Raw genomic sequence first — 15,396 nt, 5'->3', positions numbered from 1 at the left:
GCATGGTGAAACTTCTTTATACTCATAAAGAATAAATAGGGAGAACTCTCACTCCCATTCCTGCCCTTCATCTACCCAGTTCTCAGCATCCCCTTCTCCAACCAGGTTGCTCCTGCTCTTACTTTCTTGGGCATCCTCAAAGTGGCTCTTCAATGCCTATACAAGCAAAATCAGATCTGGATGACTTCCCCCTACTGTTTTAGATAGATGGTAACATACTCTCTTCTTTGCAGTTTTCATTCGACAATGCATCTTGGAGATCTTCATACACCGGTACATGAATAGCGTCCTCATTTCTTTCTCATGGCTGTGTAGTATTCCCTTGTATATTTATATTACTGAAATACAACTCACGTCCCATAAAACTCACCCAAGTTAATAAAGTCTACAATTCAATGGCTTTTAGTATGCTCACAGATATTCACAGATGTCACCACAATCATTAAACACTTTTTCACCCCCAAAAGAAGTCCTGTACCCCTTAGTTATCACCCCCCAGCCCCCCACTCCAACCCTAGGCAACCACTGATCTACTTTCTGCCATAAATATTTGCTTATTCTTGACATTTCATATAAATGGAATCATAAAACATGTTGTTCTTTGTAACTGGCTTCTTTCACTTAGCATAATGCTTCCAAGGGTCATCCATGTTGTAGCATAAATCAGTGCTTGGTTCTTTGTTTATTGACAAATAATATTCCATTGTATGAAGAGACCACACTTTACTTATCTGTTCATCAATCGATGGACATTTGGACAGTTTCCACGTTTTAGCGTTTATGAATCATGTTGCCGTGAACATTCACATGCAGGTTTTTTCTGGATGTGTTCCCATTTCTCCTGGGTGTATACCTAGGCAAGGAATTGCTGGATCCTATGGCCTGTTTGTTAATTTACTTATCCAGTCCCTCATTGATGGAAATTTGATCAAATTATATCTTAAAAGCCAGTGAGTCTTACAAATGAGGCAGGTCAGGGCCACATTAGTGAGGATTCAGGCAACAAGGTCTGCATCATAGAAGCTGCCTGAGTGTTTTGATCTTTCTTCCCTGTGATCCCTTTTCTCCTAGACTCTTGTTCCCCAACTTCCAGTTAAATCTACTTCAATTCCAATATGATCTGTGACTCAGGCATGTGGGAAAGAGGAGCCAATCGCCCACTGATCCCTGAGGGGACCTGGGCCCTCCACCATGTCCTCCTGCACAGGCTCCCTCCAGACCATTTCCTCATCTGGGAGGCAGTCCAAAAGGAAGCTGGTGACTCTTGATCATGGAGTTTCCTGGCTATCACAACGGGTCTCAGCCACACCTGCAACAGGTGCAGGACAGGGAATTTCAGGAGCCACCCAGGCTCTAAGCCAGCCTCAGAGAGCTTCCCGCCACCTCAGCCCCAGATGGGACCTGCGAGAGCTGGTGACTCCTTGGTACCAGCATGTTTTCAAACAACACTTTCACCTTAGATCTTCTCACCAAGCCAAAGCCAGGACGTGATTTTTGTTCTGAGCTGACAGAAGATGGATCGACTTTGATCCTCTGATTAATTGAATGACAGAAGATTAGTCCATTTTCTCTCTGCCAAGTTTCTACTTGGTACTGACCTAAGATTCTTTGGATATCACATTACTCTCTGCTTTTGAATCTCAGTGCAGCCTGACTTCAGTAGGACGGTGATCAATCAGCAAAAAACCTTCTTTTTTCGTGGCAGCCACTTAAACTGGCCTCCCTAGGAGTCAAGGAAAAGACCATCTGATGGAATGTGAGTATTCTGCTCCGACGCAAGGGCGAGCTGTTCTAGAATTTCTCATACATTTCACATTATTAAATCGTAAGTGTAAAATGACACAGATGAAAAGGTTTGTCTCTTCTATATAGAGAAGGTACCATCTAACTGACTCATATATTTAATAAGACAGTGAAGAATAATGTACTGAAATAGTTAAAATAGTGTGTTTATTTCATGTGGAAAATGAACTGGTTTTCAAATGATTTAATGCTCTGTAGTTCTTAGTTGGGTATATTTTATATGTATTTGAACATATCACATCATTCTATAACAATTGACAGAAAGGTCTATGCATTTATACATGTGTCCCAAGTTTAAACAAGTTCTTTTGCCCTAACTAAGGTTTATGATGTCTGTGTTAGGTTGATTTTTTTGAAATAATTACGGGAATGTTTTCTTCCCTATTTAAGTTCTCAAACCATTCCATCAACAGTGGTATAAGATTCCTGGTCATTGTACTATTTCTTATGAGCGACCAATTTTATATCCTGCAATCTGTCAGTTTGGGCTTTGCGACATGTGATTTCTGCAGTTATTTTAAAATAGTTTCTCCCTTTATCTCAAAGTAATAAGATTATTCATTCATTCAGCAATTAACTATAATGAAAAATATTGGTCTCTCTGAGCCTTGCATTAGCAATATAAACTAGCAACAAGCAAACATCAAGTAGAAAGCACTTATGGAACACCTTTGGTCTACCTGACAGGCTATGGGATTTATCCTATGACATGTCTGAATACATCTGGGTTCACATTGAGCAAGAAATGAGGATCTGAACCCATAAAACTCAGCTGGAAAATGTCTCACAGGATTAGGTACTACTTCTCTGACTTTTATCATTTCATTTTCACTTGCTCCCCTAGTAGAGAAAACAGTTTTGAAATAAACAGCAGTTAAGATCTTAATCTTCTGGTCTTGGAAGGTCACTCGGTGTCTTTACCCAGAGGCACTTCACCAAGGAGGCCAGAAAAGTGCCCATTTGTACTCTCCCATTTTTAAAATTAATTTCTTTGTGAAAATACACATGGTACAAAATGTACAAAAGGGCATCAGGGGGAAGTACACCTCCTTCCCCCAATTCCTTCCCCCTGGGCAACCACAGGTACCAATTTCTTGTGTATTCTCCCAGAGATATGTTACACATGTATAAGCTTCAAACAAATCACATAACCCCCTTTATGTGTAGGATTGTATCATCTATATCACTGTACACATTTTTATTTGTTAATATTTAGTACCAAGAAAGCTCATTGTTACTTCTTGTGGCTATATAGTACTCCACTGCATGGAGATTCTAAAATATGTTAAACCATCCCCCATTTGATGCTACTCAGGTTGTTCTTCAGCATATAAGCAATGCTACAATGACTAACCTTAAAAGTGCACTGTTTTGGACATGTTCCAGCATATTTTTAGGATAAATTCCTACAGGTAGAATTGTTGGGTTCAGGGTAAATGTGTAATGTCAATAGATCTTCTCAATGTGTCTTCCATATTGGTTGTATAAAGTTACACTCTCACCAGCAATTAAACAAAGGCCCGATAGCCCTGCAGACATATCCAGTGTGTTCTGAAGCATCATGAGTTTGCAAACCTGATAGATAACAAAATGTTATCTCGCTGTAGTTTTAATTTGCATTTCTTTTACTATGAGTGACACTGAAAAGCTTTCTTTATGCTCAAGGTCCATTTCTTTTTCCCACCTAATTGTCCACATCTTTGCACATTTTTCTACTGGGGTTTTGGACATCTTCTTATAGAACTGAAGGCGATTAACAAGTTTAGTGACATAAGTTGCAGCTCTCCTCCAGTTTGTCATTTGTCTTTTGGTTTTATTATATGCAATCACTTTAAACTTTTCTATGTAGTTGAAGTTATATTTTCTTTCTTTCTTCTTTTTTTCCATCTCAGAATTTTTGTGTAGGCTTAGCAAGGGATACCCCACTCCAGGATGATAAAGGAAAAAAGTCTACCATGCTTTTTTTCTAGTGCTTTAAATTGTTTCTTTTTTTTAATGTGAAAATCTTTGATTTATCTGGACTTTTCTTGGACATAAGGTAAGAGCTATGCATCCAGTGCTATCTTGTTCTAATGCTGCTTGTTGAAGAATCCATCCTTTCCTTCCTGATCCTAAATGCCCCTTTATTATCTACTAAATTCCAATTCCAGTTCTACTGATGTCGTTACGCTGTTCTGTTGGTCTGTCTGTGTATCATATCACACTGTTTCAGCTATGGTAGTTTTACAGGGAGACTTTTTAGGGAGAAGAGACCCCCCATGCCATTTGCAAAGCCCAGTAAGCCCCAGCTGGGCTGTGGGCGAATAAGGCACTCATTCATTCAAAGAAAAAAAAGAAAAGAAAACTTATTTTTCTGGCTGACTAGTTATAAATTTCTAGCGAGGCTGATTTCCACTCATCAGTCTTTCTTTCAGATTTTTCCTAATTCGTCTTGTTAGTTGCTTTTTCAGTAATGCATAGTTTGTCTATTTCACAAAGAAATCCTACTGATACTTGTATTGCAATTACGTTGGTTGTACGGATTATTTTAGGGACAACTGACATCTTTATGATGTTGTGTCTCCTATTCCAGAACTTGGTGTTTTGAACTCTTTTGATTTTTAAAAATATATTGACATACATGTTGTTAGGCACCTGCCTATTGAATAGAGTCTCTTCCAGCAGTCCCATTTCCCCAGCTGATGTAAGGACACTGTCATTGGCTTAGCCAGGCAGCCTTCAGCACAGAATGCTGGGTCTCATGTGGACCTCTCTGTTTCTCAGGGGATCAGGGAGCCCCCAACCAGACCCAGGCCAACGCTGTTCTGGGGAACCTGCTGAGGGACCCCACGGAGGGGAGGAACAGCACCAACTCCACCAGGGCCCTGAAGCTTCTAGATGGGACCAGTGCCGCCTGGTACATCCTCACCATCATCGGCATCTACGGAGTGATTTTACTCTTCCGGTTGGCCAGCGACATCCTCAGAAAGAACGATAAGTCCTTGGAAGATATTTATTACTCAAATCTGACATCAGAACTCAAAAAGAAAGGGTTCCAGAACAAATGCCCTTCACTGACCGTTAGCAACAAAGCTGTCCTGCAGCTCAACCAGGCCAGCCTGGAACCCACGCGTGGAAACATCAGGCCTCATACCAAAATTCAAGGGGTCCCTTGAAAGTCGAGGCAAGCAGATTGGAGACAAAAGATTCAACCTTCCTGCTGGGGAGAGTAGCTGTGAGTTCACCTGGAACCTTGAGAGAGGAGTCGAGCCCCTGAGTGGGGCTGGAAGAGCATTGCTGAGCAGTGGGTCCTTCTGGGAGATGGAGGTGTGACCAAAAGCCAGCGTCTCATTTCCTTCTCAGGCTTCTGGGTGCTTTGAGAAGAAAGAGCAGGAGTAGTGGCTTCCAGCCATATTATCATTCACTGGACAATCTTAAGCTCCAGGAAAGGGTGTGGGACAGCTGGCATCCTCAGAGGAATCTGGGAGATTCCTGGGGTGTACATAAAGGTGGCCTCTTGTCATGGGAAGAAGGCTGAATTTGGAGTCAAATGCCTTGGATGAAAATAAAACTTCTAGAGGGTCACATGAACTCTGAGGGGCCAGCGGCTCACTTGGAACATGTGAGGGCTGGATATATGGCCCCAGAACACTATTCATTCTAAAGACTCTGATAAGAATATAGAAACAAAGTTATCAATATCAACACTTTCATTTTCAAAAGTTCTTCATTTTCATTGAGAGGGTAGAGTCCACTGGAAAAAAAGCATTCATTTTGGAGTTGGAAGAACCAAATTCTAGTCTGAGTTTGACTATTGGCCATTCTTGGTGGCCTTGCACACACAACTTCCCCTCTCCAGACCTTGGTTTCCTTACAGATACAAGGAGGCTCATGATGTCAGTGTTCTGCCAGTCTTACAAAGTAGGTAAGAGCTAGTGAGCTCATGCACGTGAATGTATTTTGAGAAGTAAAATAAATATGTAAATATAAGGCTTGTTGTGGTGCTGGTGATGATGGTGATGTTGATGGTGGTGGTGGTGAAGCTCTTGTGGACCAGGGAATGACTGGTCTACTGGTAATTAGTCTGTAAGCAATGGCTGTGTTACCTTATTCTACAGGAGAACCCCTCTGCATAACAGTTGATGACCTGTGCTCTGAATCAAATCCATGAGACTCAAGTTGTACACATAGATGAAACAGTCACTTTTAGTTTCTGTTACCTTAGACATCATATGATTCATTCAAATGTTTTTACAAATATTTATTACTTATATTACTTATATATTTGTCATTGCTTCAAAAAGAGTAAGATCTTGCCTAGATGACTGGTTAATTTAGAGACATTGTGATTAGTCCAATTTCCACAAGTGGCTTTCAGTAGGCAAAGAGAAAAATTATATTTTATACCAACTTCTGTGAAATTTCTCTAGTTTGGATTTTGTTGGTGTCCCCTGCACTACAAATAATTTTCCCCCATCTGGGCCACAACCAGCCTTTTTTTTTTTTTTTTTTTTTTTTTTTTTCATATTTTCCACATCATCATCTCACGGGTTCTCCAGCAAAAGTCTTGGTTTGTTTACATCGTTAGGGCTGGGCTCCATTCCTGTGTTTGAGATGCCTACAGGGCAGGATAAAACAGTAGACACAAAGATGGACAAAAATGTAATCTGCAGCAAATAAGAATACAGAATGCACTGAAATGGGAGCCAAAGGTCAGAACTGAAGTGAATTTGAAGGCAGAATCCTCCCCTGCCTTCACTCAGCACCCCCTAATCTGCATGTGGGACTCCATCTGGCTCTGAGACAGCTGAAACTGCTCCCAGCCCAAGGGCTGAAATGAAAGACCTAGTTAATATGGTCAGTGAGTTCCTTCTCCAGCTTCACTGACTGGGTCCTGGCTGGACCCATGACATCAGTAAGCCCAGCCCTCCGAATGGCGGGAAGCACTTCAGCGGGGATGCTGGGACGCAGAAGCCCCCTCTCGTGCTGGGTGGTGTTCAAAGGAGATCTGAGTGTGAAATTGCTGGAGCCCTTTTGTCACCATCAGAAAAGCCAATCTGAGGGCAAAAGCCAACACAGAGAGGAGAACTGAGGAAAGCACAGTGGCTAGAGTCCTGATCAAAGTGTGCCCAAGGCCTTAATTTCCCAATGGACTGTTTTAGTCCATGAGCCAACAAATTTCCTTTATTAAGTCCATTGCAGGTAAGCTTTCTGTCCCCCTCAGTCAAAAGTGTCCTCAGTGATACCGCTGGAGAAGTAATTTCCTGAAGGACCGGGACCTTGAAGTAGAATTTGATAAAAGTATTGTGATATGGTAAGGTGGGACCATTTCTTTCACCAAGATTTTTATATTTCCAGGATTTTGTGTTTATAGGGAAAACACAGATTCAGTATTCCTTCTTATGTCAGCTCAATGGCCACTTGTAAGATTTCTCATTACTTGACCTCTCGAAGTGCATTCAGTGAGATTTTATTCCATTTAATCCCCAACCCCTGAATCTTATCATGGAAACCCCTAGGAGGGCCTGTCATGTTAGCCATGAGGTCACGACTGGCTCTAAATGTGTTTCCTAAGGAGCAAAAGCCACTGTCTTCCCGTTGACACCCAGACACAGCACATTACATGGGATCCAAGGACATTTTCCCTGGCACCTCACTGTTGCCTGAGCCAACTTCACCCACTTCCTGGGGAGCTGGTCTGAGAGGTTCCCCGGGAGATGTGTCCTTGGACGGGAACTAGGTCTCCGTAGGCTCCGTTTTAAGCAAGACTGGTGGGAAACAACTTCAAGTATTATGGACACTTTGTTCAAAATCCCTTGGATTTAAAATGTTCAGGCTCAGAGCAAGTAATCGCTGTCTTGGCAAAGCCTGTGTAGCTGGACTAGTAGGGAAGGTGCCGGCAACACAGCGGAAGTGTTCAGTTCCGTGAGTGGGGAAGACGTTTGCATGTTTCACCAACCCTGGTGGAGACAGGAAAGGAGCAAACTGATTCCCAACATTCTAGACACTTTTTCCTTCTTTGTCCCATAGTAAGTTTGCCTCCAGTTTAGCAAATCAGGTCAGATGAAGGCCTTCCTCTGAAATGGAAATTATTTAAAGTGTACAAGGGAACTGTTTAGCTGTCTCCAGAAATGGCTTCCTCTGGGATTTGTGGTTGTGGTACCCGGGTTTGTAACAAATCAAATCAAGTTCCCCAGAGCTTTCCTGGGTAATTGGAATGCATCTATTCTAAATAAAAGTCTAATCAGCTCAGCTGCATTATGATTTGTCTGATGTGATATAATGATCACAAGATTTTTTAAAAGGATTTTAAAAAAGAATTTAGAGGCTAAGCATTTGTTAGTATTTACCCAGCTCTTCCTAGAGTGGCAGGTGGCTCTGATTCTCAGAACTGATGCTGATCGTTTGTCTAGATTTTTCACCAGAGCAGATGAACGTCAACTCACCCTTCAATCAAAAAGTTCTTCTTTTGGCAAAATTGAAACCAACTGTAGCTAACTCACAAGAAAAGAAGGAAAGAAAGGAAAGAAAGGAAGAAAAGAAAGGAAAGAAAGGAAAGAAAGGAAAGAAAGGAAGAAAGAAAGAAAGAAAGAAAGAAAGAAAGAAAGAAAGAAAGAAAGAAAGAAAGAAAGAAAGAAAGAAAGAAAGAGGAAGGAAGGAAGGAAGGAAGGAAGGAAGGAAGGAAGGAAGGAAGGAAGGAAGGAAAGGATCTGTGGGATCTGTGGGAAGGCAAGTGAGGTGGCTCACAGAATCACAAGGACAGCAGCTTATCCCGGCCTCAGGAGGGACAGAAGCCCTCACTCAGGGGCCCCAGCTGGAAAGCCTTCTCTCTAGGGCCCTCCCAGAAGATGGCTTAGCTCCCATGTGTTCTCTTTGTGCCTCTGCTCAAGTCAAATGTCAGAGGAGAGCACAGCACTGGATGGGATACAGCAGGTGCCCCTCCACCCCCAACCCCGGACCAGTCGCAGAGGGTGGGCCCAGGGAGCGGTGAGCTCTGATTGGCTGAGGTTGGATCATGTGCTCCCTCATGTGACCTGAGGGCACTAAGTCTGTGAAGACAATGCCCTTAAAAGGAAACATTGCTCAGATATCACCCTCTGTGAAGCTTTTTTGATCTCAAAGGCAGACTTGTTTTCTCCTCTTAGGGCTACTGTAGCACTTGGTAAACACTTGGATGGATCAAAGAGAAAATTTTATTTAACAGAATTTCTCCAAGGATGGGAACTGCATTTGTTACCAAGTATTCCATACAGGAAGCCAGACCCCCAAGGGCTCCAGGATGTGGTGGAACTATTCTACAGGAGTTCAGGAAAAGAATTTGCTTCTCAAGAGAGGTAGCAGGGAGGAAAAGATGGAGGAGGGACTTAGGGATGTGGGAGGGTGGCGGACTACACTGAGGAATGTCTTTGCAATGGCCTGCCCACCACCGCTCCCACCAGCCCTGGTCTACAGTGTTATAAAACTCACGAAACAAATGCTTGAAGGAGAGGTCTGCAAGACAGCAAAGGCACTCAGTGACGTGTCCAGGCTGAGGCAGGTGGAGTTGAAGCGGCAGGCAGACGTGGGACGCTGGGGACGGAAGAGCGCTGGGCTAGTTTCAGCTTAGTTTTAGTTTAGCTTCAGCTAAACTATCAAGAAGCAACAAAAGTCATGGGGAAGCTGGTACCAGATTTTACCAAATCCCCGTACACTGGGTGTGGGGAAGAGGGAGGGCGCAGTGAGTGCTTGCAGGAGGCGCCTGAAAATTCGATCCATCTGTTAGAGCACTTATCATATAATGCTTACCATGCAACGCCACAAGTACTAGCCTGCAGTCTCTGTCCCCCACTGACCCATGAGAATATGATTTTAAGAATAAGGACAAGATCTTTTTAGTTTCGACACCATCCACTCTTTGCAAAACACACAGGAAATATTTTCTAAATGAGTGAATGATGTGTACATAGTGTGTCACAATGGATGCTATTCCATTTGGGGCAGTAGGTACCAACAATTTTCTCTAGGCACTTCCTTCTAGTGGAAATGTCCTGTCCCCAGACAAGATATAATGATCATGGATTTTGCACAGAGATTGGTTGCCCTTAAGGTACACTTCCAACAAGCAGAGAGAGCTGGCTCATTATTGGTTATAATTTCTATGTTTACACAGTACCTTTCTCTTTCTATCTCGTTTCAGTCCTTATAACAGCCATGGGAGGTGGGTAAGCTCAGACATGCTCTCTTCCAGAAAGCCTGCTCCTCGTGCCTAACATCCTACAGATGTGCTAAAAACGAAACAAAACAAAACAAAACAAAAACCCAGTCATACTCATTTAAAAATAGCAACTACAATAAAAGGACTTGGTGTGTCCTAGGCACCAAGTGTTCTGCATGTATTATTCACTTGCCTGTTACCCACTCTCTGCATCCCCAAGTCCTGTGCTAACACCCACCAACGAAGCTGGAAACCAACCACGCACCCATTTAAACAGAGGAAGTTCTGTATAAAGAATTATTAAATGATGACAGGGAAGAAACTATAAAGATGCAAAGAGAATTTTAAAGCATATCCTAGAGCTGAGGGAGGGCACCCAGGAAAGGGCAGCCTTGGAAAGGGGCCCCTCCCCAAGGCTGGGGTGCAGACCTCTTCGGAGAAGATGTGATTATAGCCACTGGGTAGTGGAGAAGTTCACAGGCTGGCCTGGGCCACAGTCTTTGGACAGTAGTTAACAAGTTTGCTGGCACAGGAGAGATAGGGCTGGCGGGAGGGTGCAGAGAGAGAATCCTGCTTACTGGAGAGGTGGCACACAGTCTGGTGTGTACCGCGCCCACCATGGGAAGGCTGCAGAAAACAGCTGTCCAGGACAGAGGCCAGCAGGGGCTAGTGAACAGCTAGGAGGCAGGCTGGGGCACCAGTAGTGTGCTATGGGCTGAAAGTTTGTCTCCCCACCTCTACCCCAAATTCATATGTTTTAGCCCTCTTCCCCAGTGTGATGGTATTAGGAAGTGGGGCCTTTGGAAAGTGATCAGGTTTTGATGAGGTCATGCGGGTGGAGCCCCACATTGGAATTAGTGTCCTTATAGGAAGAAAGACAGGCTCTGTGCTCGTTGTAAGAGAGAGATTCAGGAGAATGTGTTAGAAGAGGACTGAAAAATTGATCAATAAAACTCAAGTCAGAGCAGAAAAAGAAATTTATGTGTCTTCTACCTTCAGCATTAGGGACACAACTCAACACACTGGAAATTTTAATGACGTGAAACCAACCAGCAGGATTACGTTAATGAGCCTCCAGCAGAAGTCGTACATGTCAAATTGAACCACATCACTTCCAGGACAGGGACTTCTGCGTGGCTTTCACGTGGGAGCACATCCTGAGGTTCCTCAGGGGGTATTATTGCTGTAATTATTATTTGCCAGAGAGGCACTAAGCTGTCTGTGCCCCAAGTCATGCTCCTCCTATCTTGTTTGAAACCCTGATTGCCCCGTGCCTTCTGCCCCTAGGCTGCCCCTAAGGCCCAAACAAGCCCTTTCACACTGGTGCCTCTTTGTTAGCAGGAGGTGCAGAGGGGAGCCTCTCCAGGCAGGGCCCTTGATCCCACACCCGCTGCCTTGCAAACTCACTTAGCAGGGAGTTACATTGGGAAGTTTAATCAGCAGAAAACAAGTGGGGGTCCCAGCTGGAGCCCAGGCTGTGTCCCCTGCTGGGGTCGGATGTATCTGAACAATTGTCAGGGAGGCTTTTTGCAAGAAGAGGAGAGGGTATGTTTCCTCCTGGGGAAAAGAGAGAAGCAGGGAAGTAAGTTTGGGCCCCTCTCGGGTCCCGAGTGCCCAGACATCCTAGGAAGAATTCTGAGATTTGGGGCGGGGCTGCTTACGTCACAAGCACACCCTGAACCACGTGATGGGCTGGGGTGGCGGGGGGGGGCGCGTTGTGCTGATTGGCTTAGTTCTGGAGCTGGACCTGACAGGGCTTCCTCCCAAAGAACCTGAGCTTCCTGGGAGACAGGTGATCACCAAGGGAACTCAGGGCCCTGTTGCGAAGTGGGTGGGGAAATGGAAGCGAGGGAGGCAACCACGTGTCCACTAACAGTGAGACAAGAAGGGAAGAAAACTAAGATTTAATGAACACTACCGATGCTGGCTGCTTTGACGTATGGTCAGAGGAGATCCCCTTATAAAAATGCCGCAAGGCGGGTGCTATAATTGAGGCTCAGAGAGTTTGAGACGCCTGTATGTTGTCAAACAGCAGGGCAAGAGGCTCAAAGCTAGGTCCACGTGATGGTTCTATGAATTCTTTGTCCAAAATACACCTTTATTTTCATTCACGGTGAGGAGTGGGAAGGCTGCCGGCTCCCGCTAGGTTCATTTCTCTCTCACGCCACGTGCGCACAGCGGGTGGGCTGGGGCTCCACTCTGTGTCGCCCTGTCCTCACTCTGAGACCCAGAGTTCCCGAGCATCCGCTCTCTGAAACATCTCTGCTCTCTGTGCTGAAGGGAAGCGCTCCAGGGAGTCCCACCTGGATGATTAAATGATTCAGCCTGGAAGAGACATGCGTCACACCCAACTGCCACTCACTGGCTAGATTAGCCCCATGGTCCTCCCAACCACAAGCGGGCAGGGAAGCCCAGGGCCAAAAATCTGGGCAGAGGACCAGTGGCTACCAGAGTCCAACATGATCTGGGGATTCTCAAACCATGTGCTACGGACTGAATCTTTGTGTCCCCCACAAAACTCCTATGAGAAAGGCTAACCTCTGATGCCTGGTGTTAGGAGGTGGGGCATTTGTGGGGGTGATGAGATCATGAGGGTGGGGCCCCCATGATGGGACTGGTGCCCTTTGAGAGAAGACATGGGCGCTTGCCTCCTCCAGTCTCTGCCCAGCCCACGTGAGGACACACCGGGTAGACGGCTGTCTGAAAACCAGGGCTGAGCCCTCACCAGATGCTGGATCTGCCCACACGTGATCTTGGACTTCCTGCCCCCAGAGCCGTGAGAGCTGAGCACTCGCTGTTTAAGCGGGGTCTGTGGTAACTTGTTACAGCAGCCCAGCGGGACTGAGACGCCTTGTTGCCTGGATTCCTCAAGTCTCCACAGGAGCAGGGAGAAGCCAGCCCCGTCCCCTACTTTTCCCCTACTCTTCTACCCTTTTCATTTCTATAGAACTCAAACCTTTCTCCATTAAAAACTCTACCTATGTGTACATGAGGGAAAAAAAATTGTTCTGTTCCTTTCAAAACTAACTCTGAGGTCCCTGCCAGCTCTGCACCCCCAGGGACCCCCCAGGCCCTGAGGAGGCCTTGTTCTCAGACAGGGGGTTTCAACTTGGCCTCACTTTAGAATCACATGAAAGATTGCAAATATTGTGGTGATGTCTAGGCCTCAGCCAAGACCATTTCAAAGCTCGGAGACCAGAAAGAAGCAAAGCTCTTCCCAGGGTTCCTGGATGCACCCGGCTTGAGGATCGCTGTTCCAGGCAGGGTGTGGGAGCAGCTTCAGACCCTGTGTGCTGGCCCGTGTCTCACAGGGGAAGGCTGGAGGGGAAGCCCGGATGGGAGATTGACCTCAGCCTCATGCCTAATGCCCCTAACATTTCCTGCACAACCACGTTTGTGGACTAAGACTCAAACTCACACACGTGCACACACATCTGTTTATATGCGGGACAACTCCTTTAGTTCATGGGATTTTTTTTTGGAGGGGGTGCGTCGCGGTGGACGAAACCACTCTCCAAGTGTTCCCTTCCTTTGTGGGACAAGCATGATTTGCGCCAGGTACACAGACAGAACCAGAGCAATACTTACACACTGAGCTAAGGTCTCTGCCACTGTCTGTCTTTGAACTGAACAAACCTGATCCCCTAGTCATGCAAAATTAATTTCAGTGAATTGACATGTTACACTGTTCTACCTTAGAATACCCGTTCCCCGGGCAGCAGAGAAGAGAGAAGTACAGAAGCGTTTTCTAGAAAAGCAGATAGTAGTTACTCTCAGGGCCAAGGGAGAAGGTTGTGACTGGGGAGGGGTGTGTGGGGTTGGGGGCGCTTTAGGAATAGCAAGCTTCTAGCTCCTGTCCTGGGAGGTAGTTACAGTGTTGCCTCTTAAGTCCTCATGGAGACATATCCATACTGCCCCCTGGTGGTTCTTCAGCCACCCTGCAAAATCTCTAAAGTAGGAGGTGATCCAAAGTGAAGCTTTGTTCTTTCTCCTAGGCCCTCAGTATCTCCCAGTGGAACCCATAGTTAAGGAGGGTGTAGCATCAGGGGAAGGAGCAAAGGGAAGGGTTCTCCGAATTTTTCTGGCCATCCATAGTTCAATGCTTTGCTTGAGTCCGGGCTCTGAGAAAGGCGCTTGGAGAACACACGCTTCGTGTTAACGTCACTATACTGGGTTAGTCGTACTGCCTGGCATTGCCGCAACTGGAATCCCCTTGGGGATTCCCTTTGTGGGAAGAAAATCCTCATCCATTCAATAGTCAAGTAAGGGACATAATAAATCATTTTGTCCACCTCTTCATTTGAAGGAATCCATCATGCTCACTTGAGAAACATCTTTAGCTCTAAGGAGACAAGAAAATACAAACAAAGGAAGTTGAAGAGGCTGCTAGAGTTTGAAGCAAACTAGCATTTTGCCTTGAATATATAAAATTAAAGTCCTTTGCAGACGGGGTATTAAATTAGCTCAAGAATTGGCAGCCCCAGTGAAAGATGGGTGTGCAGGCCAGCTTTCCTTTGCTGTTGGCCATACCCTCTTTGTGCCACTGGAAAAAGCACTCTTGATTATGAAAGTGGGCAGACAGCGGGCACAAAGTCCATGCACTCACAGACAGAAACCACACCCACGCCCAGGTCTGTCCGGATGTGTCAGGACTGTCCCCTTGGGGCCAGGCACAAAGGAGGTGCTTAGAATGGATGAATAAATACAAATATTACTCTCCATCTTCATGACCCAAGTGGAAATGAGTCAGGAACTCGCCTCATCACTGTTAAAAGGTTGCTGTCAGGGGCTGAATTGTGTCTCCCCCAAATCACAGGTCGAAGCCCTAACCCCTAGTACCTCAGAATGTGACTGTCTTTGGAGATAGGGTCTTTAAAGAGGTGATTAAGGTAAAACAAGAGCATGTGACGGGGCCCTAAGCCCATAGGACCAGTGTACTTATAAGAAGAGGACTTTAGGACAGAGACACGTGGGCACACAGAGGAAAGGCCAAGTAGGGACATGGCGGGAAGGCAACATCTGCAAGCCAAGCAGAAAGGTCTCTTGAGAAACCAGAACTGCTGACACCTTGATCTTAGACGTCTAGCCTCCAGAACTGTGAAAGAAAGAAATGTCTGCTGTTTGTGGAATTTTGTTATGGCGGCCTTAGCAAACTAATATAATTGCCAGTCTCTCTCCAGACCCACTACAGATGCGATGTCAAAGCAATGTTTTGTATGGCCTGTAGTTCCCAATACCATGTCATAGAAGCCAGAAGAGAACTTTTCTGAATATGTGTTCCATGACGCTTTGAAATCCAAAGCGTATCTATGGGACTGGCCCTGCTGTAAGAAAGCCCTTTATGAGGTCATCATCCCATTCCTGCTAGATCTCTGCAGAGGATAGACACCCAAGCTTTCAAAAACACTTGAGGAGCCACC

At 45.3% G+C, this 15,396-nt stretch overlaps 1 protein-coding gene across 1 annotated transcript; it reads left to right on the top strand.

Annotated features, from left to right (window-relative positions):
- The first annotated feature begins 1,263 nt into the window (after positions 1–1,263).
- SMIM34 (small integral membrane protein 34) lies at positions 1,264–5,772 on the top strand. The gene is made up of 2 exons (XM_031460633.2): positions 1,264–1,756; positions 4,567–5,772. Exons 1-2 carry the CDS (start codon positions 1,750–1,752, stop codon positions 4,956–4,958), a joined length of 399 nt encoding a protein of 132 aa, XP_031316493.1. The 5' UTR covers positions 1,264–1,749; the 3' UTR covers positions 4,959–5,772.
- The last annotated feature ends 9,624 nt before the right edge of the window (positions 5,773–15,396 follow it).

Source organism: Camelus dromedarius, chromosome 2 (genome assembly GCF_036321535.1).
Source record: "Camelus dromedarius isolate mCamDro1 chromosome 2, mCamDro1.pat, whole genome shotgun sequence".
In the NCBI taxonomy this organism is placed as follows: domain Eukaryota; kingdom Metazoa; phylum Chordata; class Mammalia; order Artiodactyla; family Camelidae; genus Camelus; species Camelus dromedarius.
Note: the sequence above shows the minus strand (reverse complement) of the source record. Positions and strands in the feature narration are given on the sequence as shown.